The sequence below is a fragment of the Antechinus flavipes genome, chromosome 2 (assembly GCF_016432865.1).
Source record: "Antechinus flavipes isolate AdamAnt ecotype Samford, QLD, Australia chromosome 2, AdamAnt_v2, whole genome shotgun sequence".
NCBI lineage: Eukaryota > Metazoa > Chordata > Mammalia > Dasyuromorphia > Dasyuridae > Antechinus > Antechinus flavipes.
Window position 1 is genome coordinate 389,255,329 of NC_067399.1, and position 27,555 is coordinate 389,282,883.

The following is a 27,555-nucleotide window of genomic DNA, read 5'->3' on the forward strand; positions in this document are numbered from 1 at the left end:
CGCCCGGGGACCAAAAGAGCCTGGTGCCAGTCCCCGCCCGGCTCCGCCCTGCCTGCTCTTTCCCGCTCCCGGGATCTCAGAGCCTCGGGCGGGTTCGGTAAACCAAGCTGGAAGGGGCGCTGTGACGCCACCTCCTTGGCCACGCCTCATCTCGTAACTAGGGTGATCCCGTGACTTCGACCCTAGTTTCCTTCCCCCTCCCCCTGGAGAGCGCCCGTCTGACGTCAGCACCCGGTGGTTTCAGCATTCGAAGCGGCAGGTGCTGCGGACGCTCGCGTTCCTTCTCTCTTGTCCGGCATCGGAGTGAGGGTGTTACCAACTGGCCGCGGCTCCGCTGGAGGTGAATACTTTCAGCCGTCGTCCATCCCTCTCTCTCCCCGAAGGCGGGATGGGAGTCCCTGGCTAAGGGAGCGCGAAGCCGGGGCACTAGCCCGCGGGAAGCTGGGAGATGTGGTCGGGGTCGCTAGTCCGGGAAGCCTGGGCTGAGGGAATTGGGGAAGGGGGGCAGGGCGGAGCCTGAGGGGCGGCCAGAGCGGCGGGGATACGAGGGCATAAGGAGAGACCGCCAGGAGGAGGTCGCGGACCGAGGACTCAGGGAGCGGGGAACCAGGGAGTAGAGGGCTCCTTTAGGTCGGCCCTGGGGCTGGAGTGGCTGGCAAAGTTGGATCTGTCGTGATGGGACCGGGAGGAGGAGTTTGGAGAAGAATTGTCCTGGGCAAAGACTCAGGCCAGAAGCAGAGTTTTGCTGGATGGGGAGGATAGGGCAGATTTCGGGGTAGCTTTTGGGTTTAGGCAGAACCAAATTAGGTTTCTTAGGCTAAAAGTTAGGTGTTTGGCGATGAAAGAACTCGAGGGATATGTTGGGTTTCCCCCCTCCCAAAAGGTATGAGTACTGAGAATGAAATAAACATCCTATCAGTTTTCCAGTAACTCTAGGCGTCCAAGCTCCACTCACTTAAGCTTTGAGGGGTTGGTGGTTGCTTCTAACTGCTGACCCCAGAATACACTTTCTCAGCGTGTTAAGCCTTCAGAGCTTCAAAAAGGCAGACTATTCCAAAAAATTGGAAAACTGAGGAATTAGAAGACAAGTTTAAATGCTTAGGAACTGAACCTATTATGTTGGGGGTAGTAGGTGCACTTCGGGTTGACATTTGAAAAGGTTAGAGAATGGGCCTTTTGCACAGCCCTTGCCGATGGAATGATAACTGTTTTTGCATTAATTTTGTAGTAGTTGTTCATAATGTTTAAAGTAATGCCTTTTTAAACTTTTTATACTATGTTTCTACTTTCCTTTTAATTTGGGGGCAATTTGATAAGTCTTTCTGTAAGTAATAGGCCGGATAGTCCTACACTTTAATCTGTTAACAGAATTTTCTGAAAAATAAAAGATGTTCAACTAGGACTTGCCGCACCCTATCTCTAGGGATATTAATGAGATGAAAGTGAATATCTGTGCCCTGTATCTCTCTGAGAACTATCCAGATGTGATTCCATGATGATTGCCTTTTAAATATAAATAATAAACCAGTATTGACAAGATTCAGTCTAGTTTTTAGAATATTTATTAATCCTATATTTAAAGCATTGTTTCAGATGGGCAGTGCAATACAAAAATGAAAAATGGTGCTCAAGGAATTTATTCTAGAAGGATGGGTGGAATAAAAGGAGGGAAAATAGGGCTCGTCTTGTTCACAAAGAAGTTAAAAACAAGTTATTTGAGAAAGTATATTATTATCGTGGCATGGACTTCAAAAATCTAAAATCCATTCTTTATTAGTAAAGGGACACTTAGCTTATGTTTTTGAATAACTTCTTTTATAAGGTTTAGCAAGTAATGTCTCAAAGCTTAAGAGATCTATGGCCCCCCCACTGTTCTGATTTTAATTAGTTTGATTTTAATAACTTGTTCTTAGCACAGAGAAAGGATTCAATAATGTTTTCCCAACTGTTACCAGAGATGAAACAGATTTAATGGTCTGAGCATATTTTTTGGAAAAGAATTTGGGCCCAACACAAAATTAAGGGAGGGAGGTGTTTTCCAGTGAACATTTCCGGAAAGGTTAACATATCCTTTAAAATGTAAAAAGATCAGATCCAGCTGGGAGGAGCACCTAGCATTTGTGTACCATCCTCCCACTTATCCTCCCCCATCATTCCATTCTTACTGTGTAAGAGCTACTTAAAAAGCATTATTTGTGCATTATAAGTAGAGCCAGTATGTTTTTCTACTCAAAAATTATCACTACAAAATAATAAGTTTGTACTAAATGATCTTTAGAGGTGCTGTGGAAGAGTAAAAAGAAACGAGACTTGGGAACTAGGAATTCATTTTGCCTGTAACTTTCTGACTGTCCAAGATCATTTAACCTTTCTGAATTGGTTTTCTCATTTTTCAGTCAGTCAGTAAACATTAAATGCCTCTTATGTTAGGCATTGTTCTAAGCTCTGGGGAAAGAAAGAAGAGTAAAAGAATGTTTCTGCTCTCAAGAAGCTCACATTCTTACTAACATACAAATAATTATGTACAAATAAGCTTATGCATTGGAGAAATTGGAAGAGAATAGGAAAGGCTAAAATTTTAGATAGGACTTGAAAGAAGCCAGGAAAGCCAAGATGAAGAAGGAAAGGATTTCAGAAATGGGGGACAGCCAGTGAAAATGCCCAGACTCCGGAAATGGATTGTAGTGTTTTAGAGATAGCAAAAAGTATGTTGGGGGAGGGGAAGCTGTAAAAAGAGTGGAAAGATGGGGAAGTAGAGGACAGGTTATGTTAGGCTTTGAATAACTATTCCATATTTGATGTGGAGGGAATAGGGAATCAGTATTGAGTATGAGGTGAGAGGAGTGTGTGTAACTTGGTCAGGCTGCATCTAAACAAAATCACTGGCAGCAGAATGGAAGATAGACTGGATTGGACATTTAAGATAGGGAGACCAATTAAAAGACTATTGAGGGTGTCCAGGTTTGAGGTGATAAGGGCCTCTGCACCTGGATGGTGGCAGTATGAAGGAAGGGTGCATATGGGAGAAATGTGAAGGTAAAATCAACTGGACTTGGCATTTGGTATGATTTGGGGGAAAGAGGTGAGAGAGTCAGGATGTAGGTCTGAAACCTAGGTTTGAAATCCAGATGACTAGAAGGATCACTTAACTGTAAAGGAAGTTAGAAAGAGAAGATTTGAGGGAAAGATTTTAGTTCAGTTTTGAATATAATGAGTTTAAGATGTCTATAGGACATCTATTTCAAGATGACCAATAGACAGATGGAAATATAAGACTGGAGGTCAGCAAAGGGGTTAAGGAAATAATTTAGGAAATGATCATTTTTAATTTGAGAATCGAATATAGAGATGATTATTGAACCGTTGGGTCCTGAGATCACCAAGTATAATGGTGTAGAGGAAGAACAAAAGCGGACCGATAACAGAGTTGTGAGATACCAATCCATAATTAGCAGGTCTGACTAGATGAATCCAGCAAAGGAAACCAAGAAGTGAGATAAAAATATTTGAACTTCTTAGATCACAGATCACAGAATTGCTTTGTATATAGACTGTTACCTCCTAAGGTTCTTTCTCTAAAATTGTGTGTCAGGAGATAGCTACCTGGCTTTATATATAGGTGTAGTAACTTCTCTTTTTCCTGACAGGAAATTATTTTTCCAGATATTACCACTAGTTTACTTTCTTGCTTGTGATCAAGCTAAACTCTGAAAAAGGGAGCCAGAAGGCTGGTGACCTTGAGAAAGGTAATTTAATGCCTTATAATTATTTTGAGGGCTGACGCTCTTTACCCTACTTTGTTTTGTATTCCTGATGGTTAGCCTAGTGCCTAGCACAGTAAATAAATACTTCTTGACTTAAATGGAGATGATGACAGGTTGTATTTTAAGGCAAGGATTTTCAGTTTTCCTATGATGTGGATACCTTCCTCAGCTCCTCAAATGAGGAGACTAAAATGGACTGGACAGTCTTTAGGTCCTTTCTTGCATTAACTTTCTATATCATTATGTGTGAATGACAAACATGTGACACGAGAGTGATGTGGGAATCTAGATTCATAAAGCTATGACACAGTATGCTGTTTAATGTTTGACAGTAGACTTCAGAGAAGAAATATAAATTTCATAAAGTATCATTAAAAAAAAAAAGTTTACCAAAGTGACTTTAACTCTTTGTGTACCTGCTTTAAAGACTCCACTGGAGAAACAGATTAGGGAAGTCCTTATCATTGAGTGCCCTCCTCTGTTGGGTATACTTGGGACTTTTTGCAGGAATTCCAAGGGATATAACTTGAATGATTAGAAATTGTATACCCAAATCACATTAAACTGGCATGTGTTATTCCTAGACAATTTCCAAAACAAATAGCTAATTTGATAACATACGAATAGTTTGTCCACTAGCCAATATTTTCCAAAGATAGCTTTTTATTTTTTAAAGTCTTGTGGCAAAAAAGAATTGGCAGAGGCAGTGAAATAGGCCAACATTTTGTGGAAAATTTCCATCGGCTCACCTTTCCCCTCCTCTGCTCCTACCTTTCCTGTTGGCCTAAAGCTGAATTGAGTAGGGAAAATATTTGTGCGATTTTGTGTCCTAAAGTTTTCTAAGCAGGAAGTATTTCACATAGGGGCTAAAAAGGAGAACGAAATATGCTTCCTTAAAGAATCTGACCTGGTCAATCAGTACAAGACTTTAGTGTTGAAGAGGACAGAAATGACAAAAGAACAATGAAGAAAAGAAACATTTTGAATTATGTTTCTAGCCTTCAATACATTGAAAATCTCACTTGTTGCACAAGATTTTCTCCAATTTATAAATACAGGGATTATAGTCACTTAATTACTTTATTACAGGAATGCTGTAAAGAATTAATGAAACACAAGATACTTGAACAAGCATTACTCAAACAAAATATTTTCAATCTAAGGGTGGTAAGTGTTGAAATTAAAAAAAAAAAGTTGCAAAACTGATTATCTAAACATAAGGTTGGCATTGCTATTGATTAACCTAATCCTAAAACCTAGAAAATATTTTAAGTATTTCATTTCTAGTCTTGATCTTTGTATTATATAAATTGGCTCAAATGTACATGAGTCCAGCTTCTTCTGGATCTATGAAATTATTCCATCCCTCAGTCTTTTTATCAGTAGGTAAAAGCATTAATTAGACTGCTCTGAGTTTTATATTATTATCAGTGATTGCCACATAGACTTCTACTTTGGTTCAAATAAGTATTTTAAATAGCATCCAAGGAAGTATCCTCATTCCTTAGAGTAGGAGAGTCCAAACTAAAATAATGCTAATTCTAAGTTAACATAATGAATAAGGTAGTCCTTTCTTAAAATTTTTTACATTAGTAGGCAGTCATATTTCTTATTTGATGATGTGACTAAGGACAAAAAAATTATAACAAAATATAGTTGTTTCCAGTTTACAGATGAAGAAAATTGAGTCACAAAGAGAATATGTGAGTCCTTTAATCCATGGGAGCAATGATTAAGAATTTTGATTTTCATTTGCCTAGCTTTTGACTCTGAGTTCCAGATCAAGGGTGCCAATTATTACATAAATAAAATGCAGGGCAACTATTAGAAAGCAAAGAGGTAACTAGGTCTCCCAAATCCCAAATGTAAATTTTTTTTTTTCTGGGTATTTGTGTACTGGGATAGAAGTAAGACATACTTTAAAATCACATACAATATTATTGGGAATTAGACTCCTGTTTAATTCTGAATTTCAAAAGAAATTTATCTCTTTAGAGTTCCTCTAAAAAGTACTAGAGTAGCTAAATAATTTTCACCCAATGAATAAGTACTTCACCCACTGATTCTTTGGTAGAGGTGGGAGCTTTTAAAAATGTATGTGCCATAGATACAGCTTCTTTATGAAGACTAATGAAAGGAAACGTGGCTGGACCAGGAGCTTGAAACAAGAGAGAACAGAATATTTCGCATGTGTTTCTCAATAGTTAACACCCAAGAATAACTAGAATAGTTTTTACTTTTCTCAACACTTCTATTTTAAAGGTTAAATTAAGGAAATGATCCAGAGAAATTGTTCTTTGAAATGGAAGGAGGAAATTCTCCTTTTAAAAATTATTTCTTTAAATATACTTATTCCCAGCTCTTTAAAAAGGAATTTGGGAACAAAAAATTAATCATTAACAAAGGCCTTGGAAGGACTAACCTAGAAAAAATTTCCTACCTAAAAGCATAAATAAGTTGTGGAATTAGATGAATAAGTTCCCACCCAGCATTCACATTATTCCGAATGTAAAAGGAACATCCTGCACATAAAGGGTTTGAAGAAAGAAAGCTACTGAGATGTTATTAAATTTATGGCCCTGTTTGTAAAATCAGAAGAATAGATTAAGAGTCAGCTGCACCTTAGATAGCTAAGACCTTAGATTGCTAGTGATTTGGATTTAAATAAGAGTGGACTGTGCAAAGTCATCTGCCTTACTTTTCCCAGAGCTATCTGGGTCCCGGACCAGATACAGATCAGAATAACTAGAGATGGCCCTGAATGGTTTCGGAGATGCTGGCCTAAATAGCAGTCATTTCTGCTTTGGCTAGAAACCCTGAGGGTCTTCCCCTCCCTGATTTATTTATTTAGGCTGTTAACTAATTTACCAGTCACAGAATCAGAGATAGGTACTCTTAGGTTAACTTGATTTCTAATCTCTGAATCACAAATCTAACTGTCTTGATAAGTGTTTAGGGAGTTAACTAAACTTTTCGAGAAATCCTCCAATCATTAGAATCTTCCAATCTTCTTAAACAGCCCTTTTTTGGAATCCAGGCAGTTAAAAGTGGGGTTTTTCCTCCAGCTGAGAACAGTGAGGTCCTTAGAGAAGTTAAATGACTTATCTGTAGTCACCAGCATAGGAGTAGAGCCAGATTTAAATCCAGGTCCTCACACTCCAAACTCAGACTTTTTTTCATCTCACATCTTGGGCTTTAAGTTGAAAAACCCCTGAAGACAAGGGATTCAAGAAGACAAGATTTGTTATTGTTGAATTGTTTGTCATGTCTGACTCTTCCTGACTGGGTTTTCTTGGCAGAGATAATGAAGTAGTTTGCCATTTCCTTCTTCAGCTCATTTTACAGATGAGGAAACTGAGGCAGACAGTGTTAAGTAACTGGCGGGGGTTACACAGGTTTGAATTCAAGAGGTCTTCCTCATTGCAGCCAAGTGCTCTATCCACTGTGTCATCTAGTTGCCAGAGATAAGATGAGGTTTTTTTTTCCCTATATTTTCTTCTCCTTTAGTCTTTGAAAAGATGGCCCTTCTTTTGTTAAGACTAAGCCCACTATTTATATTTTTGATCCTATCCATTTTCTTATACCCAGCAATTATTCCCCCCTTCTTTGTAAAACTTCACTGTATACTGACACTCCCTCAATTTAACCTCTGTTTGCTCTTTGTCAAATGCCTAGGGAAATTCTGTCCATACTCATTACCTTCATTTCTTTGTTCATTTCTCATTTGAGAGTTCTGCTGTCACTATTCAATTGAAATTGCTTTTTCCAGTGAGACTAGTGGTTTTTGAAACTGCCCAATCCAGTTATTTCCCTTCTCTCCTCCTCTCCTCCTCTCCCCCATTTGCATTTCTGGCTTCTTTGAATTAATTGACACTGTTAACTATTTTATCTTCTCTGGCTTTTTCCTCTCTTTGTTCATTTTCTACCTGTAGGACTATTGTGCCCTTTACTAGTTGATCTACATACTACTCCTGTAATGAACTCCAGGATACCATCCTAAGTTCTTTTCTCTCTTCTTTCTGGATTTTCTTGGTTACCTTGTAAGCACCTGTGGATTCAGTTGTCAACTTTATGCAGATGACTCCCTAGATCTCTTTTTCTAGTTATAGTCACTTTTCTGAGTTCTACTCCCAAGTAATCAATGACCATTTATTAAGACCTGTTGTGTGTTAGACTTCTGTTAGTGCACTGAGTTCTCATATCACCAACTGTCTGTTGTACATTTTAAACTATCATCTGAAACCTAAAATGTCCAAAATAGAGTTTATTTTCTTTCTCATCCCAACACATCTCTCTTCCTAACTTCCTCATTTCTCGAGGGCATCATCATATTTCTAGTCACCCAAGTTTACAATTTCAGAGTCGCCCTCGAGTCTAGTTTTCCTCACTTTATATATCAAAATCTTGTTTATTCTACCTCTACAACATCTCTTAGGAATAGCTCTGCTTCTATTTACTCATTAATTCACTTATTCAGTTCAGTTATATATATGTACTTGCTATATTCTAGGCACTGTGCTAAATGCTGGGGAATACCCCCCCCCCAAAAAAAAAAAGAAGCAAAAGACAGTCTCTGCCCTTAATAGTCTAATGAGTCTACAATCTAATGAGAAAAGACAGGATAAACAGCAAATAATTAACAGAGGGAAGACCCTGAAATAGAGTGCTTCTGGAATGCTTCCTGTGGAAGGTGGGACTTTAATTAGGATTTAAAGGAAGCTGGGGAGGTCATTCATTGGAGCAAAGGAGGAAGAGGGTTCTGGTTTCAAAATAGAAAATCCTAAGAGAGATGGAGTGTCTAGTTCATGAAACAGCCAGGAGGCCAATATCACTGGATCAAAGGATACATGTCAAGGATTAAGATGTAAAAAGACTAGAAAGTTATGGGGGGTTGGAATGGAGCTAGAGAGTGAAGGAGGAGGAGGTAGGATTATAAAGGGCTTTGAATGCCAAATAGCATTTTATATTTGCTCCTAGAGGCAATAGGAAGCCACTAGATTTTGAGTGTGCATGTGTAAGTGTGTGTGAATGAGAGACACGTTCAGACCTACAATTTAAAAATCACTTTAATGGTTGAATTAAGAGTGGATTTGACTGATGAGAGATTTAAGGCAGGCTGCCCATTAATAGGCTATTGCAATAGGCAAGGTAGGAGCTGGTAAGGCTCTGCACCAGGGTAGTGGCTATGTCAGAGGAGAGAAGGGGGTGTGTCTGACAGAGCTTGCAAACGTGAAATTGTCAGGCTTAGTTAGGGAAGATAAGAAACAGGAAGAATCCAGGTGAGTCCTAGACTGCAAGCCTGACAGACTGAGAAGAGGGGATAGGGTGGTCTTCCATAGTAAGAAAGAAGGGAGGAAAGGAAGGTTTAAGTGCAAAGATAATGAGTTCTGCTTTGGACTTTGAGTTTAAGATATTTCCTGAAATCCTGTGTGAGATGTCTGAAAGGCATCTTTTGTGGAGATAAAAGATTGGAGGTCATCAGAGAAAATTGGGGCAGAATAGGTAGATTTGAAAAGCATAAAAATTAAGTCCATGGACTACCTATCATCTAGAGGAGGGGGTGGGGGGAAGGAGGGGAAAAGTTAGAACAGAAGTTTTTGCAAGGGTCAATGTTGAAAAATTACCCATGCATATGTTTTGTCAATAAAAAGTATAATAATAAAAATTTAAGTCCATGGGAGCTAATGATATCATCAATATAGGAGGAGAAAAGTATCCAGGACAGAGCCCTGAAGTTCTACAGGTTAGAGTATGTGATCTGGAGAAGAATTCGGAGAAGGAGCAATCAGAAAGGTAGGAGAAAAACCAGGAGAGAGTGATGGCTCAAAAACCTAGAGAGAAGGGAGTATATCAAGAAGAAGAGGATGATAAGATCATTTGTGACTTTAGAGAAAGCAATGTAGTGCTATTGTAAGGTCAGGAACTAGATTGTAACATGAGAGTGAGAAGGGAGAACATAAAGGCACCTAATGTAGACGGCCTTCCAAGAGAAATTTAACTACAAAGTGAGATAAAGGCCAATAGTTAGTCTGGATAAAAGATTTATGTGAGGGTTTTTTCAGGATAGGGGAGATGTGGGCATGTTTGTAGGCAGTAGAAAATGAGCTAGTAGTGAGAGGTTGAAAATAAATAAGGGGATGACAGAGGAGAGCAATCTCTTTAGAAGGGGGCAGGATCAAATAGGATCACTTGAACAAGTAGAAGGATTAGCTTTAGTAGCTATTTCATCATGTGGAGCAGGGGAAGCTATGAGAGGTTTGAGGAGAGAGAAAAGGGATTGGAAGAACTGCTGTGGAAAGTGAGAACATACATTTATAACAGAGGTATAGTAGGATTGCCTAGCAACAATGAAGGCCTAGTTGGGGTTATGTAACATAATTATATAATTATATAACATAATTTGTAGTAGATCCAGTCAGAATGATTGTGTGATTTTTTTTACTTCCATTCAGCAACATGTGTGGATGTGAAGGTGATGAATGGTGAGAATGATCCAAGGCTTTGCCCAAGGCTGGGAATAATTGAAGATAATAGAGAGTCTAGGGACTCAGTGAAGGACAGTGTAAAGTTGAATTAGTTCACCAAAAAGTCAAGATGGGAGGAAAAGGAAAAGTTCAGGGGAGAGTCTAGAAGAGAATTGAGGAATAACGCAATTGGCAGCCACAGTGAAAATGAAGAATAGTATTATTCAAGGGAAGGAAGAGGAAGAAGTGAAAAGAGCAGATAAGGGGAATTTCAGAATTCTTGAACAAGGTAATAACATTTTTGAGTGTTGACGAGACCAAGACTCACCATTTGTGTGTGTGACTGAGGTAGAAGGAGTAGCTCAAGGGAGGTAAATAGGTTGAACTGAGTGGTTAGAGTTTTTGAAGAAGAATCAGGAGTTGGGGAGTAGAGAAAAAGTATAGACCAGGTATTGAATTCACTGAGGTAAGAAGGGGAGTGACCTGGGGATCTGTGTATAATAGCTACCAGAATTTTCACTGGGTGAGATATGAATAGCACGAACTTCAAATGAAAAGAGGATACTAAACACTTAAGTGATGGAGTAAGGAGGAGAACCTGAAAGTAGCAATGGGGTACAAGGAGCATTCTAGTTCCCTGCCCCTCCTTGACCAATGAGCCAAGTATAATTGAAGTGGATGCAGTCTTGCAAATGATGGCCAGGGAGGCCACATCATCAGGGGCAGCCAAGTTTTAGTGTACTAGTAGATGGAAAGAGTGGGAGAGGAATAGAGATATAATTTACTTACAAAATTATTATTTAGAAGACACAGTGGAAGGGTGGGATCCAGTTAAGATGGTTGAGGGAAATGGGGATGAAGAATTGAGTGATAAAGGGTGTGTAGAGTAGGATTTGGTTGATGACCTATGAGAATTCAGTCACTGAAATGTGAAAGAGAAGGCCACATGTGAGAATATGAGTAGAGGGTTTCACGCCTCACCTTCAAAGGACAGGTACAGCAGCAGAAAGGAAACCTGAAGTGGAAAGGAGGATTGCTCTTTGCATTTGAGGTTCTCCAGTTCCCCAGGTTATTTGGATAGGAGTGCTTGACAAACCTTAAAACCCTTTATTAGGGTGATTCATTATTATTGTTTTTATTATATCAAAAGAAAGTAGTTTGAAACCAGCGCTGTTTTGTTGTGACCTTTCATAAAAGAAGATATTGTCTGTTATATTGAAATATACTATCTTAAACTCCTGAAACGATACAGTGGAGTTTAGCTCTATTGACACTGTTACTATTCCCTCTATTCATATATGAAAAGTTTATTCAAGGTCTTGTGGGGTATAAAGAATAGTAATCTTTTAGTCATCAATATCACAAACTACTTTAAACTCCTGTCTCCTGCACAAAGAGAACTAAGTTGGTGACAGTGTTTCTAATTACAGACATCTGAAATGTCATGCTAACATTTGTCCTTGGTAACCTTTTAGCTCTGAAAGGCCTCAGCTTTTAGAAGTCATTGGCTGAAAAGAGAAGGAAAGAGAAATTTGTGGAAGGAATATGGATACAGAGAAATGACTCAATTGACTGCTTTCAGCTATGATTTCTTCATTAGCCTTTAAATGAGCTGACCTGACAGTGCATATTATACTTTGAATGCCTTGCTTCCTTAAAGAGTTAGTAGAGTACCCTTTAATGTTGATGCAGTGGATTTCTTTGCATTGGTAACTAGGAATCCCTGAATTATAGTTATTTGTGCATTGAGCTGTGGGTACCCTTCTGAAATTATAAAGATTTCTTGTTTTCATACAAACCCTAATATGAAGCCATGAAAGAGAAGTGAGTAGCCAGGATCCTTTGAAGGGCGGCCCTGTTGGGAAATTGTGCCCTGAAAAGTGACTATATCAGGTGTATACTGGGAGAGATATCTCTCTTTTTAGTCTATCTTCTTAACTGGGAATAGTAGAGGAAAAAAAGGGAAGCTCTTCTCTCCCTAGCCCCTAACCTCTCCATTTCATTGACTTCTTCCTACTTTTCTTTCTAGTCACTACTATACCCCTTTTCTACTATATCTCCTTTGCTAACACTGCTTTTCTTTCAGTTCTTCCTTTGAAGAATAAATAGTTGAAGTATAACAGTTATAGTTCCTATCTTTGTATCCCTATAGTTAAATTTTTTGTGAAGAAAGGTATTTTTGATTTCTCCAAGTCTTCAAAATATTGAGGTAGGGATGGAGCTAGAAAAAAGGGCTGTTTGGTGGTGACTTACAGTAAAGTTTTTGATTTTCTTGAACAGTAGTCTTCAAAGAGACATTGATCTCTCCTGTTCTCCTATCCGACCCCTCCATCTCAGTCACCTTCGCTGGATCTTCATCCAAATCACATCTGCTAACCCTGTCATTTCTAGATGTACCTCCCATAGGACTGGGTGCTGAGACCTCTTCTCTTCTCCCTCTACATGGTTTCATTTGGACTAAATTATCACCTTTCCACACCAGCATCTCCACTAACCTCCAGGGTCCCATCACCAACCGCCTACTGGGCATCTTGAATTCAATGTTCTATAGACATGTTAAAACTCATCATGTTTCCTCCAACCCCCTCCCCCCCTCCCCTTCCTGAACTCCAGGTGTGCCACCATCCTTCTGGTCATCCCAACTTGAAACTCTTAGACCCTTCCTCTTATGCCTCACATCCAAGCCATTGCCATGTCCTGTTGATTTTACCTACGTAACATCTCTGCCATGTTTCCTTTCTTCTTCTGACATGGCCACCCATCTGGTGGGGGCCTTCATCGCTTCACACCCAGACTACTGCAATAGCCCTCTGGTGCTTCTTCCTGCCCCTTCTTTCTCTCCAATCCAAGCCATCCTCAACTCAGCTCTCCCCTACCACCGGTGCTCAGTAAATACCACATGCTCCCATTATCTCTATAGTCAAATATAAAATTCTGTTTGTCCTTCAGAGCCCTTCATAACCTCCACTTTCCCAGCATTATCTTTGTTTCAGTGACTTTGGCCTCCTTGCCATCCCTAGAACACTTTACTTGTGACTTTGGGCATTTTTACTGGTTATCCCCAGTGCCTGAAAAACTCCTTCCTCATTTCTGCCTTTTGGTGTGTCTGGCTTCTTTCAGGTTTCGTATAAGATTCTACCTTTTAGGAAAAACTTTTCCCTTTTCTTCTTAATTCTGGTGCCTTCCCTCTGTGGGTTTTTTTCCATTTTGTCCTGTATATTGCTTGTTTGCATATTATCCAGAATCTGAGATCCTGAGAAAGAGACTTTTACAAAACTTTCTTTGTATGCTTAGTGTTAACACCATGCCTAGCTTTGTAGACACTTAGTAAATATTTATTGGCTGATTGGGACCTCTCTGGTCTCAAGGACTTCATAATCAACTAATGGGAAGGTGAGAGCAGGAGTTCCCTGCCATTGCTGGTTCTGGAACTTGGCTCTAGCAACACCCCTTTTATCTACTATTTACAGCCTGTCTACTTCCTTTAACTGTTGTTTTTGTGAATTTCCAGTCTCTCCTCCTTTTCATTACTGTTACTACTTAGACTCCATGCCAGACCACCTTGTGGCTGCAGATGCCTGCTGACTCTGTGTTCTGGGATGGAAAACAATCCTTTTATAGTATCATCTTCTAACCAGGTAGGTTTAATTTTGGAGTCTTCCTCAACTCACTATCATTTATACTAAATAACAATAATGATAGCTAACATTTGTATAGTGATTTACAAACATCTCATTTCACCCTCATAACAACCCAGTGAGGTAGAAGCTATTATTGTCCCCATTTTACACATCCAATTGTCAGATATTGTTTCCACCTTCACAAAAATTCTCTTATAATAGCCACTTTTCTACCTTATTTCCAGTCTTCATCACTTTTTGCCTGGACTATTGAAGTAGTCACCAAATTGTTCTTCCTGTTTCAAATTTCTCCCAGCCTGATTCAGTCCAGGCTCCACAGAGCTGCCAAAGTGAGTTTTCTAAAGGTCAGGTTGATCCATGTCATTTCCCTACTCAGAAAATTCCTGTGGCTTCCTATTGGTGTTAGGATCAAAAAGTATTTCATTTATATTTATTCTTTCAAAATTAATCTTTTTTGTATAAGCTTTATAATAAAATAGAATATGAACATATAACTTGTGGTGTGGTTCAAATTAATTTTTTATTTTACTAATACTCTCAGTTAGAAAATTTGAGGACCACTGCTTTAGAGCATGTGAAGGGATACTAATTTTGGCAAGTTCTATATAAAATTAGAATGTTGGGGCCATAAAAACTGTATTGAAAATCTTCACAGGTAAGGTTTTGAGAAGTTGAGCACTCTTGTTTTAAATGAAGAAGGCTGTAGCTATTTGGGAGAGATCCTTAGCTCCAGGTTATGTTTCTGTTGTTTTCAAGGGAGTCATTTACCACAGTTTCCTTAATGGATTGGTGCTCTGAAAATGGATTTTAGTGAATTTAATGCTGTGTTTAAAGGAGCTTTTATCAGCTAATAAACTAACTGGCATGTAGTTAACTATGTTCATCAGCCTTCCGTATATGGCAGCTTTTTGCCAGCATGGAACATGGCTTTTCTACTCAGTAAAGAAGGCATTTCCAACAATCAAATGATAGGCTCATAGAAAATGGAAAACACTAATTTTTGTAGGGCATGTTTTATTTTATGTTTAATGTATTTTCTAACCAAAAGCAAGAAGAAAATATGTCAAGCATAGCTCCTTTGTACCATGGAAAGGGTTCTTTAGACCCCATGTAAAGCTCCCAGGTGTGGGTGAAATGGATTTTTGTCTTGTAGGTTCATTTGAGAGTGGAGGCCATATTAGTTCACAGTCAAAATAGTTTAAAATAATCTTATCTATTTAATATACCAAAACATTTTGCATATTCCATTTAGTACATAAAATTCATTTTAGTAAAGAGGAGTAATGATAGAAACAAACATACAACAACCCTATTATTCTGTGATGTTTGCCTGCAATTCTCCTTATTTCTGCCTCCTGCCTTCCCTTCAAGTTACAATTGAAACCCCACTTTATACGAGAAAACTTTGCCTGTCCTCCTTAATGCTAGGGCTTTCCCTCTTAGATTATCTTCCACCTTTCTCTATTTTGTCTATACTTGGTTGTGTTTGCATGTTCTCTCTACCATTAGACTGTGAGATCCTTGATAACAGGATGGTTTTTTGCCTTTGTTTATGTTCCCGTTGCAGTGTCTGACAGAAGGTATTCAGTAAATGCTTGCTGATCTGACTGACTTGTTGTACTCAAGTTTTGTGGTGAAGTTCAGTGATTCACTTTATTTTTAGTCACTACCCAGAGAGTTTCGAGCTTTTCTACCCTCAGTGAGTTTGAATACAGAGAGTGTTTAGTGTTTTTAATATTTAGATGTTTAGTCTTAATCCCCCTAAGGTAAAGCAAGTATTTCATGCTGGAATCGCCAGAGATCACAGAATCATAGAGTTGGAAAGATCCTCAGAGATAACAGCAGTTACTGATATTTTTATAGTACTTAAAGGTTTGCAAAGTACTTAATAAACATCTCATTTTATCTTCACAATAGCCCTAGGAAATAGATGCTATTTCACAGATGAGGAAACTGGGGAAGCAAGATGGTAATAAGTGTCTGAGACTGAATTTGAATGTCTTTTTGACTGTTGAGTCCAGCATTTCACTCATGTGCTACCTACTCTCATCTAGTTCAGTCACTACCCAGAGGGAATAGAACTTGAACTGGGTCTTAAAGACAGGTTGGACTTGGCTAGGTGGCAGGGTGCTGCATCACTTCTCCCCTTTAAAAAACCTTTTACATTGCTTTTCTTTATAGCATTACTCCCAAATGACTTATCTAAGCCAAATTTCCATTCTCAGCTATCCCCTGCCCAATTCTTTGCATTTTGCCTTCCAATGCCTAGATTCAATCAAAACTATACATTTGACAGTCATTGATTATATACTTCTTCCTTCTGTTGGTCACTGCTATTACTTTTTTAATTTTTCTTATATCACTATAACTAGCTTTCTGCTACTACTCACTTTCCCTAAAGTAAAAAAAACAAAACAAAACACAGCAAAAAGTTCCTTGTAATCCTTTAGTCATGTTAATCCAGTTATGCAAAATACAGGTTCACATATTGACCATATCTGAAAAGGCATGTCTTTCTGCACTACTACACTAAGTGTGCTTGTTTTTAGTCCTCTGAAGTAATGGTTAATCTTTACATTGATCAGAGTTTTTAAATCTTTCAAAGTTTTTTTCTTTACAATGTTGTAACTATATCCTTGGTTCTCCTCACTTCACACAAGTCTTGCCAGTTTTTTCTGGCTATATCCTTTTCATCATTTTTTATGGTATGATGGTATTACATTTAGCATCTACATATCAATAGTAGTTCTCCAATTTCCTTTATTTCCACTACTTTGCTACAGTAAAAAATACTGCTATAGATATTTTTGTAACATGGACACTTTCTCACTTTCTCTCCCTAATAACAATTTGCTAGGTTAAAGGGGTAAAGATCACAGGTTAATGATCTTTGGTATATAGTTAGTTACAAATTGCTTTCCAGGATACCAAAAACCTATTTTAAATTGTCATTCTTGTTAACTCTGGCCTTTTTGCCAAGTAAAATAAGATTCCCAGAATCTTTTGACATGATAAAGAAGCTATCTAACAAGAAGGTCTTTATTTAGATACTTTAAAAAGAGCTTGTATTTGAAGTGATATAGATTTTCTGTAATTCTGCTCACCTCCCCTATTTTCTCCTTCCTCCCTCCGGATATTTTTCTTTTCTTTTCTTATTTTATTATTATAGCTAATGCATGGGCATTTTTTCAACATTGACCCTTGCAAAACCTTCTGTTCCAACTTTCCCCCCCCCTTTCCCCCACTCCCTCCCCTGGATGGCAGGTAGTCCAATACATGTTAAGTATGTTAAAGTATATGTTAAATCCAATATATGTATTTATGTTTATACAGTTAATTTTGCTGCAAAAGAAAAATCGATCTAGGAAGAAAGAAAAAAACCTGAGAAGGAAAATAAAAATGCAAGCATTCATTTCCCATAGTTCTCTCTCTTCTTTACTGAACAATTGGAACTGGTTTGAATCATCTCATTATTGAAGGGAGCCACATCCATCACAATTGATCATTGTATAGTCTTCTTGTTGTGGTGTATAATGATCTCCAGGTTCTGCTCATTTCACTTAGCATCAATTCATGTAAGTTTCTACAGCCTCTCTGAACTCATCCTGCTGGTCATTTCGTACAGAACAATAATATTCCATTACATTCATATGCCATAACTTATTCAGCCATTCTCCAAATGATGGGCATCCACTCAGTTTCTAGTTTCTAGCCACTATAAAAAGGGCTTCCACAAACATTTTTGCACATGTAGGTCCCTTTCCCTCCTTTAAGATCTCTTTGGGATATAAGCCCAGTAGTAACAGTGCTGGATCAAAGGGTATGCACAGTTTAATCACTTTGAGGATAGTTGGAAATTGCTCTCCAGAACAGTTGGATTTGTTCACAATTCCACTAACAATATATGTGTCCCAGTTTTCCCACATCCCCTCCAATATTCATTATCTTTTCCTGTCATCTTAGCCGATCTGACAGGTGTATAGTGGTATCTCAGAGATGTCTTAATTTGCATTTCTCTGATCAGTAGTGATTTAAGACACCTTTTTATATGACTAGAAATAGTTAAGATTTCTTCATCTGAAAATTGTCTGTTCATATCCTTTTACCATTTATCAGTTGGAGAATGGCTTGAAGTATTATAAATTTGAGCCAATTCTCTATGTATTTTGGAAATGAGGCCTTTATCAGATCCTTTGGATGTAAAAATGTTTTCCCAGTTTATTGTTTCCCTTCTAATCTTGTCTGCATTAGTTTTGTTTGTACAAAAACTTTTTAACTTAATATAATCAAAATTATCTATTTTTTGATCAATAATGATCTCTGATTCTTCTTTGGTCACCAATTCCTTCCTCCTCTGTAATGACCGCTTTAGCACCCTGGATATCTTAGAATCAGCCTGAGTCAGGATAAGCAAAAGTCCTTAGTCTTTATTCTTGGTCTTTAGAGGTAGGATTGAATTGGATGTAAGCAGAATCTCTGTGACCTTCCTTCTCTCTCATCTACTGCCAAAGTGACTCTGGCTAGTCTTACTCCACCCCCCCTAGTCCCTCCTACAATCCTCTATATACACCAATCATTGAGCCAGCACAGGATAGTGGGAAGGGCCATTTTCCAAGCATATGCCCATAAAGTATTGTCCAATCAGTAGTTAAATTCAAGTGCTTGGCTATCCTGACCTCAGTGCATCAACTCAAGAGTTTGAAGCCCATCACATTTCCTGCTTTCTTTTATTTTAGAACACAGGTGGTCATGTCATCCCTGACTTCTCAGGGAGGTGAGAACCCCAAAAAGGAGGTGGATCACGCCCTCTCTCCCCCTCCCCCCCCCCAACTTCTCAGGAAGGGAGGTGAAAGCACTAAAAAAAAGGAGATGATCACACTCTCCCTGTCATCTCAGGAAGGGAGATGAAAAGCACCAAAGGGAAGTGGGGATTGCTAGCGGGTTTCTGGGTTGAAGGGTCTTATTAAAAACAGGTATGCACAAACCCATCAGCATGGAAGGTATTACACAATCACATAGCAATAACACAGAGGCTATTAGTGGTGACTCTCCTCACAAGCCAGTGCAGGCTCAATGTGGTGCCAGTGCAGGCTCAATGTGGTGTAACAAACATGAATTGTAAATGCACGTAGTGGTATAGCAAACAATATGAATCAACATAGTATTATAAAAGATTTTCAGAAGTCCTAGAAGGAGGGTATGTAAACAACAGTCACACATAAGCTTTCTTCATCAGCCAAGAGATAGTCCAAAACCAATCTATTGTCCATTGCTTCACGTGTCAGGGAATCCAGTGATCCCTGCAAGTTTTTGAAGTCCTGCAACAGTCTTATCATGTCTTGGAGAATCCAATGATTCCTGAGGGTTTTCAAGTCCTACAACAGTCTTATCATGTCTCAGAGAATCCAATGATTCCTGAGGGTTTTGAGGTCCTACTACAATCTTAACATGTCTCAGAGAATCCAATGATTCCTGAGGGTTTTGAGGTCCTACTACAATCTTAACATGTCTCAGAGAATCAGAGAATCCTATGATACCTGAGGGTTTTGAGGTCCTACAACAATCTTATTGTGTCTCAGAGAATCCAGTGATTCCTGACGGTTTTCAAGTCCAGCAATTTTTGATGTTCATGAATCAAACTCCGTAACTGCCAGGCTCTTTCAGTCGTAGGCACAGTCAGCAATAGAACCATCCAATGTTTCTTGGGTCTTCTCCTTCGTTTCAAGGGTCTGCTCCATCTCTCTCTGATGGACAAGGCGAATACAGCTCGTTGGCACCCATCTGATTCCTTCTCCATCTGTGGAGACACAAGCAAACCTCTCCCCCAAGCAGTTAACCTATCTGGTCCCTTCCATTCACCACTTTCTGGATCTCCTTCACATCACCTGGTGGTTATCTAAAGATAGTGAAGCTGCTCACACTGGACACTCCCTTCCAGTGGTTTATAAAATCTGTCTGCCAGAGCCAGTGTATCTTTGTCAAAAATTAAGAAGTTAATAGTATAAAGAGCGAGATTTTGAAGTTCTCTAGGGTTACTTGTGGCTCCCCCTTTCTTTTGTTTTTGGAGGAGCTTCTTAATGTCTCTGTTTCTCCTCTCTACTATTGCCTGTCCTTGAGGACTAAAAAGTATGCCAGTGATGTGTAAAATCTTATACTGTGCACAAACGTGTTCAAAATGTTTAGAAGTATATGCAGGTCCATTATCTGTTTTTATTGCTTGTGGCACACCCATAACTGCAAATGCTTGTAAAAGGAATTCAGTGACCACTCAGGCTATCTCTTTTGCTGCTGGTACTGCAAAAGTGAATCCTGAAAAAGTATCTACCACAACATGGATAAAAGATAGACTACTAAAAGATTTATAATGGGTCACCTCCATTTGCCAAATTTCATTGTGTCTCACACCATGAGGGTTCTTCCCTGGAGGCAGTGTAGGATCATGGAAAGGAATGCAAACTGTACAGGCTTTTACTGTGCTCCTAGCTTCCTCTCTTGTTATTCCAAATTGTAAATGTAAAGCTCGAGCAGCCTGATGGTATTTAAAATGAGATTCTTGGGCTTCCTGAAATAAAGGAGTATTGGCCAACATGGTTAGAAGGCTATCTGCCTTTGAATTACCATCAAAGATAGGACCTGGAAGTCCACTATGAGAGTGGACATGCAAGATATAACTCTTACCTGGATGCTTTCTCACTTGCTCTTGAAGTTCCTTAAAGAGCTGATATATATTAGAGGCTACAAATTTTATTTGGACTGTGGCAATTCTTTGTGCCACACCTACTGAATAGGCCAAATCAGATATTATAGTTATATCTCCTGGATAATAAGTAAGAGCTAAAATGATTGCATACAATTCATTCTGTTGAGTGGACTGAAAAGGAGTTCTCTCTTTATAGTTAAGTCACGAGAGTATACAGTGCAAATATTATGTTTGGATGCATCTGTAAAGAGAGTTGGTCCTTTAAGAGGAACTTTAGAAACCTTCGACAATCCGTCGCCAATTATGTAATAGTCTGGTTATCTTTAATGGAGACCTGTGTATAAAATTTGGAACCATGACTAATAAAATTTGCCACTCTGGGATGGTTTCACAGCATACATTAATTTGTGCAGTAGTATAAAAGGTGTATATCTTGTCTGGTCTTATCCCAGATAATTGTACTGCTCGCTTAATGGCCTTTAATAAAATTCTAGCCACAAGCATTGGATAAGGAGTAAGGCTTTGTTCTGGTTGTGCTCTCTATCACTCTATCACACTGTCTGCTTGATGAAGGACTGCTGTGGGTCCCTCTTGTGTAGCAAAAACTGAGATTTCCAAGGGTTTTTTAAGTGTCTCTTTCAACCAAATTGGATAAAGCGAGTTCAACTTCTCTCAAAGCCTCTTGAGCTTCTTTTGTTAGCTGGCATGGTGAGTTTAAAGCACTGTCTCCTCTTAAAATGTGTCATAAAATGGTTGTAACTGATAGATAATCAAACCTAACACTGGACATATCCATTGGAGATCGTCTATCAATTTCTGAAAATCATTTAAGGTGTTTAGCTTCTCTGTTCTTAAGGAAAATTTTTGTATTGTGAGCACCTTAGGATATACTTCATATCCTAAATATTGAAGAGGAGCATGTCTTTGAATTTTTTTCTGGAGCTATGTGCAATTTGTAGTTCCTTAGTGTTTCTGTAGCCTTTTGTAGACATGCTTCTAACATTTGCTCCTCAGTTTCACATTGCAATATATCATCCATATAATGTAATAACATAACTATTGGAAATGCTTTTCTTACTGGAGTAAGAGCAGCAGCAATGTACATTTGACACATAGTAGGGCTGCTTTTTATTCCCTGTGGCAAAACTGTCCATATCTTTTATAAGGCTCAGCTAAGTTAACGCTAGGCACTGAAAAGGCAAATCTTTTCATATCCTCCTTATCTAGAATAATAGAATCCTTAAAGTCTATAACCCAAAGAGGACATTCTCTAGGCAATTGAGTAGGAGAGGGAAGCCCAGGCTGAAGAGTTCCCATAGTTTCCATCTGTTCATTTACCTTTCTTAAATCAATCAACAATTCTCCATTTTCCAGATTTATTTCCTTCCTTCCTTCCTTCCTTCCTTTTTCTTTCTTTCTTCCTTCCTTCCTTCCTTCCTTCCTTCCTTCCTTCCTTCCTTCCTTCCTTCCTTCCTTCCTTTCTTTCTTTCTTTCCTTTCTTTTCTTTTCTTTCTTTCTTTCTTTCAACAAATACAAGGGGATTCCAAGGACTTAAAGTTGTAAGTGTCCTTGGTCAAGTCACTCCTGTACTACATCAAATAAGGCCAGAATTTTTTTTTCACTAGCTAAGGGCCACTGTTCTACCACAGTGATGTATCAGTTTTCCATTGAATAGGAACAGGTGAAAGTGTTGGCAGGCCTTCAACAGCAGCTCTGCCTAAAAAAACCAAAGTTCTCATTTGTAATCCTAATTGTTGTAAGATGTCTCTTCCCCACAGATTGATGGGGATCTTTTCAACTACAAAAGGAGTAAAAACTCACTCCTTTTGCCTTCAACTGTCCATCTCAAAGGGGTAGCACTAACTTCAGCTGCTATTGATCCTCCTATGCCAGACATGTAGGTATCTGCCTTAATCTTTGGCCAGTGACTGGGCCAGTTGGCACCTCTAATGACTATATAATCTTCAGCTGTGTCTACCAATCCTCCTAATGGTATGTCATTTATATAGATAGTGAGCATAGATCAGTTAGTTGTCACAGCTGCTGTCCAGTATATTCCTGGATTTTGTTGCTTGGAGTCAGAATCTGGGTAACTATCACCAGATTGCTTATTAGGAGTCTGTATCAGTAAACTTGATGCTATTACTTCTCCTGGGTGATGTCACATATCGTCTACCTGTATTATTGACTGGGATATTATCTACACATTACCCAGTTTCCCACATCAGTATATGAATGAACACTGTTTTGTACATACTCTCAGGAGGTGAAATGGTCAAGCCTACTATGCCTCGAAGCAAAGCTAGAGAGGAACAGATTTCACCTCTTCAGGAGACATCCCAGTTGTCCCAGCTGCATACAACTCTATTCTCCCCAATGGTAATCCCTTTCTCCCATCAGATGGCGTCGGACTTCTAGGCACTCTCTGGGTGCACCATAGGCTTCCATCATGTCCCAAGTGTTTTTTGCCTGGGACCCTGGAGCTGGGTCCCTCATCCCGTTTCCCTGAAACGGTCTACATTCTGATGCCCAATGGAAGTCCTGCATTTTGGATATGGGGTATGGGGTCTTTTTCTCCCACCCTGTTTTCTCACTATGTCTCCATGCCAACATTGAGCTTTCAGATGCCCTACTTTACCACATTGAAAGCATTGACGAGTTTCTCTGGAAATCCCTTGCCAAAAGGGACTCTGTCTTCCCATGTTGGGATCTTGGGAAGTCTGCATCATAGCCTGGCTATAAAGGTATTTGTGCCCATTGTTGCACAATGTCTTATGATCTCCTCTAAAGGAGCATCCTTGCGTAGTTCTAGTATAATTCTTCTGCAAACCTCATTAGCACTTTCTTTAGCAAGTTGCCTTATCATAATGTCTGTTACTGCATTTTCACCATTAGTTCATATGACAATTGTCTGCAAACATCCCACAAAATCAGCAAAGGGTTCATTTGTTCCTTGTGTTATTTTTGTGAAGGCTTCACCCTTGTTGTTTTTACTGGGGAGAAAAGCCCATGTTTTTATAGCAGCAGCAGCCATTTGCTCATATGCTGCTAAGGGGTAATTAATCTGAAATGAAATCTCTGCATAAGAACCAACACCTGTTAGTTGGTCACAGGTGATTGGAGTATTAACTCCACTATGACTAGTTGGGCTTGTATCCTACAGAGCTCACTATATTCAGAAAGCTACAACAAGTTTTGTCCAGGTTTTAAGCATGTCCTTGCTATAGATTTCCAGTCTCTAAGGGTTAAAATTTCATAAGCCAAATTCTGTAATAACATCTTAACATAAGCTGATGTAGCCCCATAAAGAATGCAAGCCTTTTTCAGGTCTTTGAGGATTTCTATATCAAAAGGAGGATATCTTCTTTCTTGATCTGAAGAGTTAAACTGTTGAATCACAGGATACATTATCTATTTTCAGATTGCCCTTCTAAATTCTGCCCTTCTTCTGTGGCTTTAAGTATTGCCTTTTGCAATCTAGTCATAGGAGGATGTGATTTGCCGGAAGGGGGAGTGCTGGTGGTGTCACTGCCCCTCCCAGTACTCCTCCCCCCTCCATCCCGGAAAGTGAAGTTGATAGGGGCATGTCAAGAAACAGTTCCAGTTTAGGTGGGGTTGAATCACTACGTCCTTCATCCTCACTTAACTCCCCATGCCCTCCAGTGATAACACTTTTAATCCTTCCTTTGTCCTCATCATTTTCCTCACACTTCTCATCTGGCTGTTCTTAGAATTTTTCTTTTTTCTATAACTTGCAGGATTCTTTAAGGCCAATTGTATTATGTTGTATATATAGAATGTTTCTTTGGAAATTGAATGAGGACCTTTATCATTGTAGTATTCACAGAGTTGCTTTCCTACCAGCTTCCAATTATCTAGCCCTATCTCCTCTTCCTTTAAGAACCAAGGGGATGTGCATTCTAATTTACCCAAGAGTCTAGCGATCTGCAACCAAGTTACAATTAAGCCTTGTCCCTTGATCAATTTAAGCATCCTTTCTATAGCGCCCTCTTGGGGTGGGGGTGGGCGTGGGGTAGGGCTGGGGGAGAATCTTTTCCCCATATCTGCCCCATTTCAGCTAGAAAAGGTTACTAGTTTAGCCCTTAACAAAGTAAGTTCCCTGTTTGTTTATTAAAATACCTTATTTCCTGGTTACCAGAGACTTCTTCCGTGAAGTTAGGGTCCTCGGGCCCCCTCGCTCAGGCGCTAAATGTGATGACCGCGTTAGCACCCTGGATACTTTAGAATCAGCTGGAGTCAGAATAAGCAAAAGTCCTTGGTCTTTATTCTTGGTCTTTAGAGGTAGGATTGAATTGGATGGAAGCAGTATCTTCGCGTTTTCCTTCTTCCTTGTCCACTGCCAAACTCTGGCTAGTCTTACTCCACTCCCTAGTCCCTCCTACAATCCTCTGTATACACCAGTCATTGAGCCAGCACAGGATAGTGGGAAGGGCCATCCCCCAAGCATATGCCCATAGAGTATTGTCCAAATGGTAGTTAGCCTCAAGTGTTGAGCTGTCCTGACCTCAGTGCATCGACTCGAAGAATTTCAAACCCATTACACTCCTCCACAGGTTTGAGAGGTAAACTATCCTATGTTCTTCTAATTTATTTATAATCTCATTTTTTATGTCTAGATCATGAACCCTTCGATCTTATCTTGGTATATGATGTTAAGTATGTGGGTCAATGCCTAATTTCTGCCATCCTAGTTTCCAATTTTCCCAGAAGTTTTCATCAAATAATGAATCTTATCCCAAAAATTGGGGTTTGGGTTTGTCAAACACTAGATTGTTATAGTTATTGACTATTTTGTCTTGTATGCCTAATCTATTCCACTGATCAACTGATCACCAATTTGCTCAAGCCCATACCAAATGGTTTTGGTAACTGCTGCTTTATAATATAGTTTTAGATCTGGTACAGCTAGACCACCTTCATAAGATTTTTTTTTTTTTTTTAATTTCAAGGGAACTAAAAAAAAAAAAAAAATCACAGTTCCACCAACAGTATATCAATGTCCCAGTTTTCTTTCCAACATCCCCTCCAACATTCACCATTATTTTTTCCTGTTATTCTAGCCAATCTGAGAGGTGTGGAGTGATATCTCAGAATTGTCCTAATTTGCATTTCTCTGATTAATAATGATTTGGAGCATCTTTTCATATGGCTAGAAAGTTTGCATTTCTTCATCCAAAAATTGTCTGTTCATATCCTTTGACCATATGTCAATTGGAGAATGGCTTGATTTCTTATAAATTAGAGTCAGTTCTCTATATATTTTGAATTTGAGGCCTTTATCAGACCTTTTGACTTTAAAAATGTTTTCCCAGTTTATTGCTTCCCTTCTAATCTTATTTGCATTAGTTTTGTTTATATGAAAACCTTTAAATTTGATATAATCAAAATTTTCTATTTTGTGATCAGTAATGGTCACAGATTCTTTCCTCCTCCACAAATCTGAGAGGTAAACTATCCTATGTTCTTCTAATTTATTTATAATCTCATTCTTTATGCCTAGATCATGAATCCATTTCGACCTTATCTTGGTATACGGTGTTAAGTGTGGGTCAGTCAATGCCTAGTTTCTGCCATACTAATTTACAATTATCTTGTCTTTTTTTTTTTTAATATAGCTTTTTTTATTTACAAGATATATACATGGGTAATTTTTTATCATTGACAATTGCAAGACCTTTTGTTCCAACTTTTCCCCTCCCCCCCATCCCTTCCCCTAGATGGCACATTGACCAATACATGTTAAATATGTTGAAGTATAAGTTAAATACAATGTATGTATACATGTCCAACAGTTATTTTGCTGTACAAAAAGAATCGGACTTTGAAATAGTGCACAATTAGCCTGTGAAGTAAATCAAAAGTGCAGGTGGACAAAAATATAGGGATTGGGAATTCTATGTAGTGGTTCATAGTCATCTCCCAGAGTAGTTTCGCTAGTTGTAGCTGATTCAGTTCATTCTAATTTACAATTTTCCCAACAACTTTTGTCAAACAGTGAATTCTTTTCCCAAAAGCTGGGATCTTTCGGTTTGTCAAATACTAGATTATTATAGTTATTGACTATTTTGTCCTGTGAACCTAACCTATTCCACTGATCCAACTAGTCTGTTTCTTAACCAATACCAAATGGTTTTGCTGACCGCTGCTTTATAATATAGTTTTAGATCTGATACATTTAGGCCACCTTCATTTGATTTTTTTTTTCATTAGTTCCCTTGAAAGTCTTGATCTTTTGTTCTTCCAGATAAATTTTGTTGTTATTTTTTCTAGGTCAGTAATTATAGTTTCTTGGGAGTTTGATTGGTATAGGGCTAGATAAATAGATTACTTTAGGTAGTGTTGTCATCTTTATTGTATTCGCTCACCCTATCCAAAAGCACTTGATATTTTCCGTTTGCTTGGATCTGACTTTATATATGTGGAAAGTGTTTTGTAGTTTTGCTCATATAGTTCCTGACTTTCCCTTGGCAGATAGATTCCCAAATATTTTATACTATTGACAGTTATTTTAAATGGAATTGCTCTTTGTATCTCTTGCTGTTGGATTTTGTTAGTGATGTACAAAAATGCTGATGATTTATGTGGATTTATTTTGTATCTTACAACTTTGCTAAAGTTGTGAATTATTTCTAATAGCTTTTTAGTAGATTTTTCTAGAGAAAAATAACATCAAATCCCCCAAGGTTTACAAGATCCATTTTAAAAATTGCATCTTTCATAAAATTAAGGGACAAGATTTTTCCCTTTTTTTTTTTTTTTTTAAACTCCTGTTGAAATTTTGATATTTTTAGTGTCCTAGACTGAGTTTTGCCAGATCTCTAGGGAAAAACCTGATTGGGGTAAATTACCCAATCTTTTTCTTAATTCCTTGATTTTTTTTTTACCCCTCTCCAGTCTTTTTGTGCTGTCATCCTCTACTTTTACTCTTAAACCTCATCCAATCTTTGCCAAATTTGGTAGATTCT

General features: G+C 38.6%; 1 protein-coding gene across 5 annotated transcripts in view; it reads left to right on the forward strand.

Annotated features, from left to right (window-relative positions):
- Positions 1 to 210: 210 nt before the first annotated feature.
- Positions 211 to 27,555, forward strand: part of CYSTM1 (cysteine rich transmembrane module containing 1) — a 107,405-nt gene continuing 80,060 nt past the window's right edge. For 2 of the 5 annotated variants that reach the window (XM_051978538.1, XM_051978539.1), the window contains exon 1: positions 9,424 to 9,557. In XM_051978538.1, the coding sequence (XP_051834498.1) occupies positions 9,439 to 9,557 (119 nt within the window). In that variant the 5' untranslated portion in view covers positions 9,424 to 9,438. Of the gene's footprint in view, positions 341 to 4,910; positions 4,932 to 9,423; positions 9,558 to 13,845; positions 13,867 to 27,555 lie in introns of those variants that run through there. The other 3 variants (XM_051978540.1, XM_051978541.1, XM_051978542.1) reach the window with 3 other exon arrangements.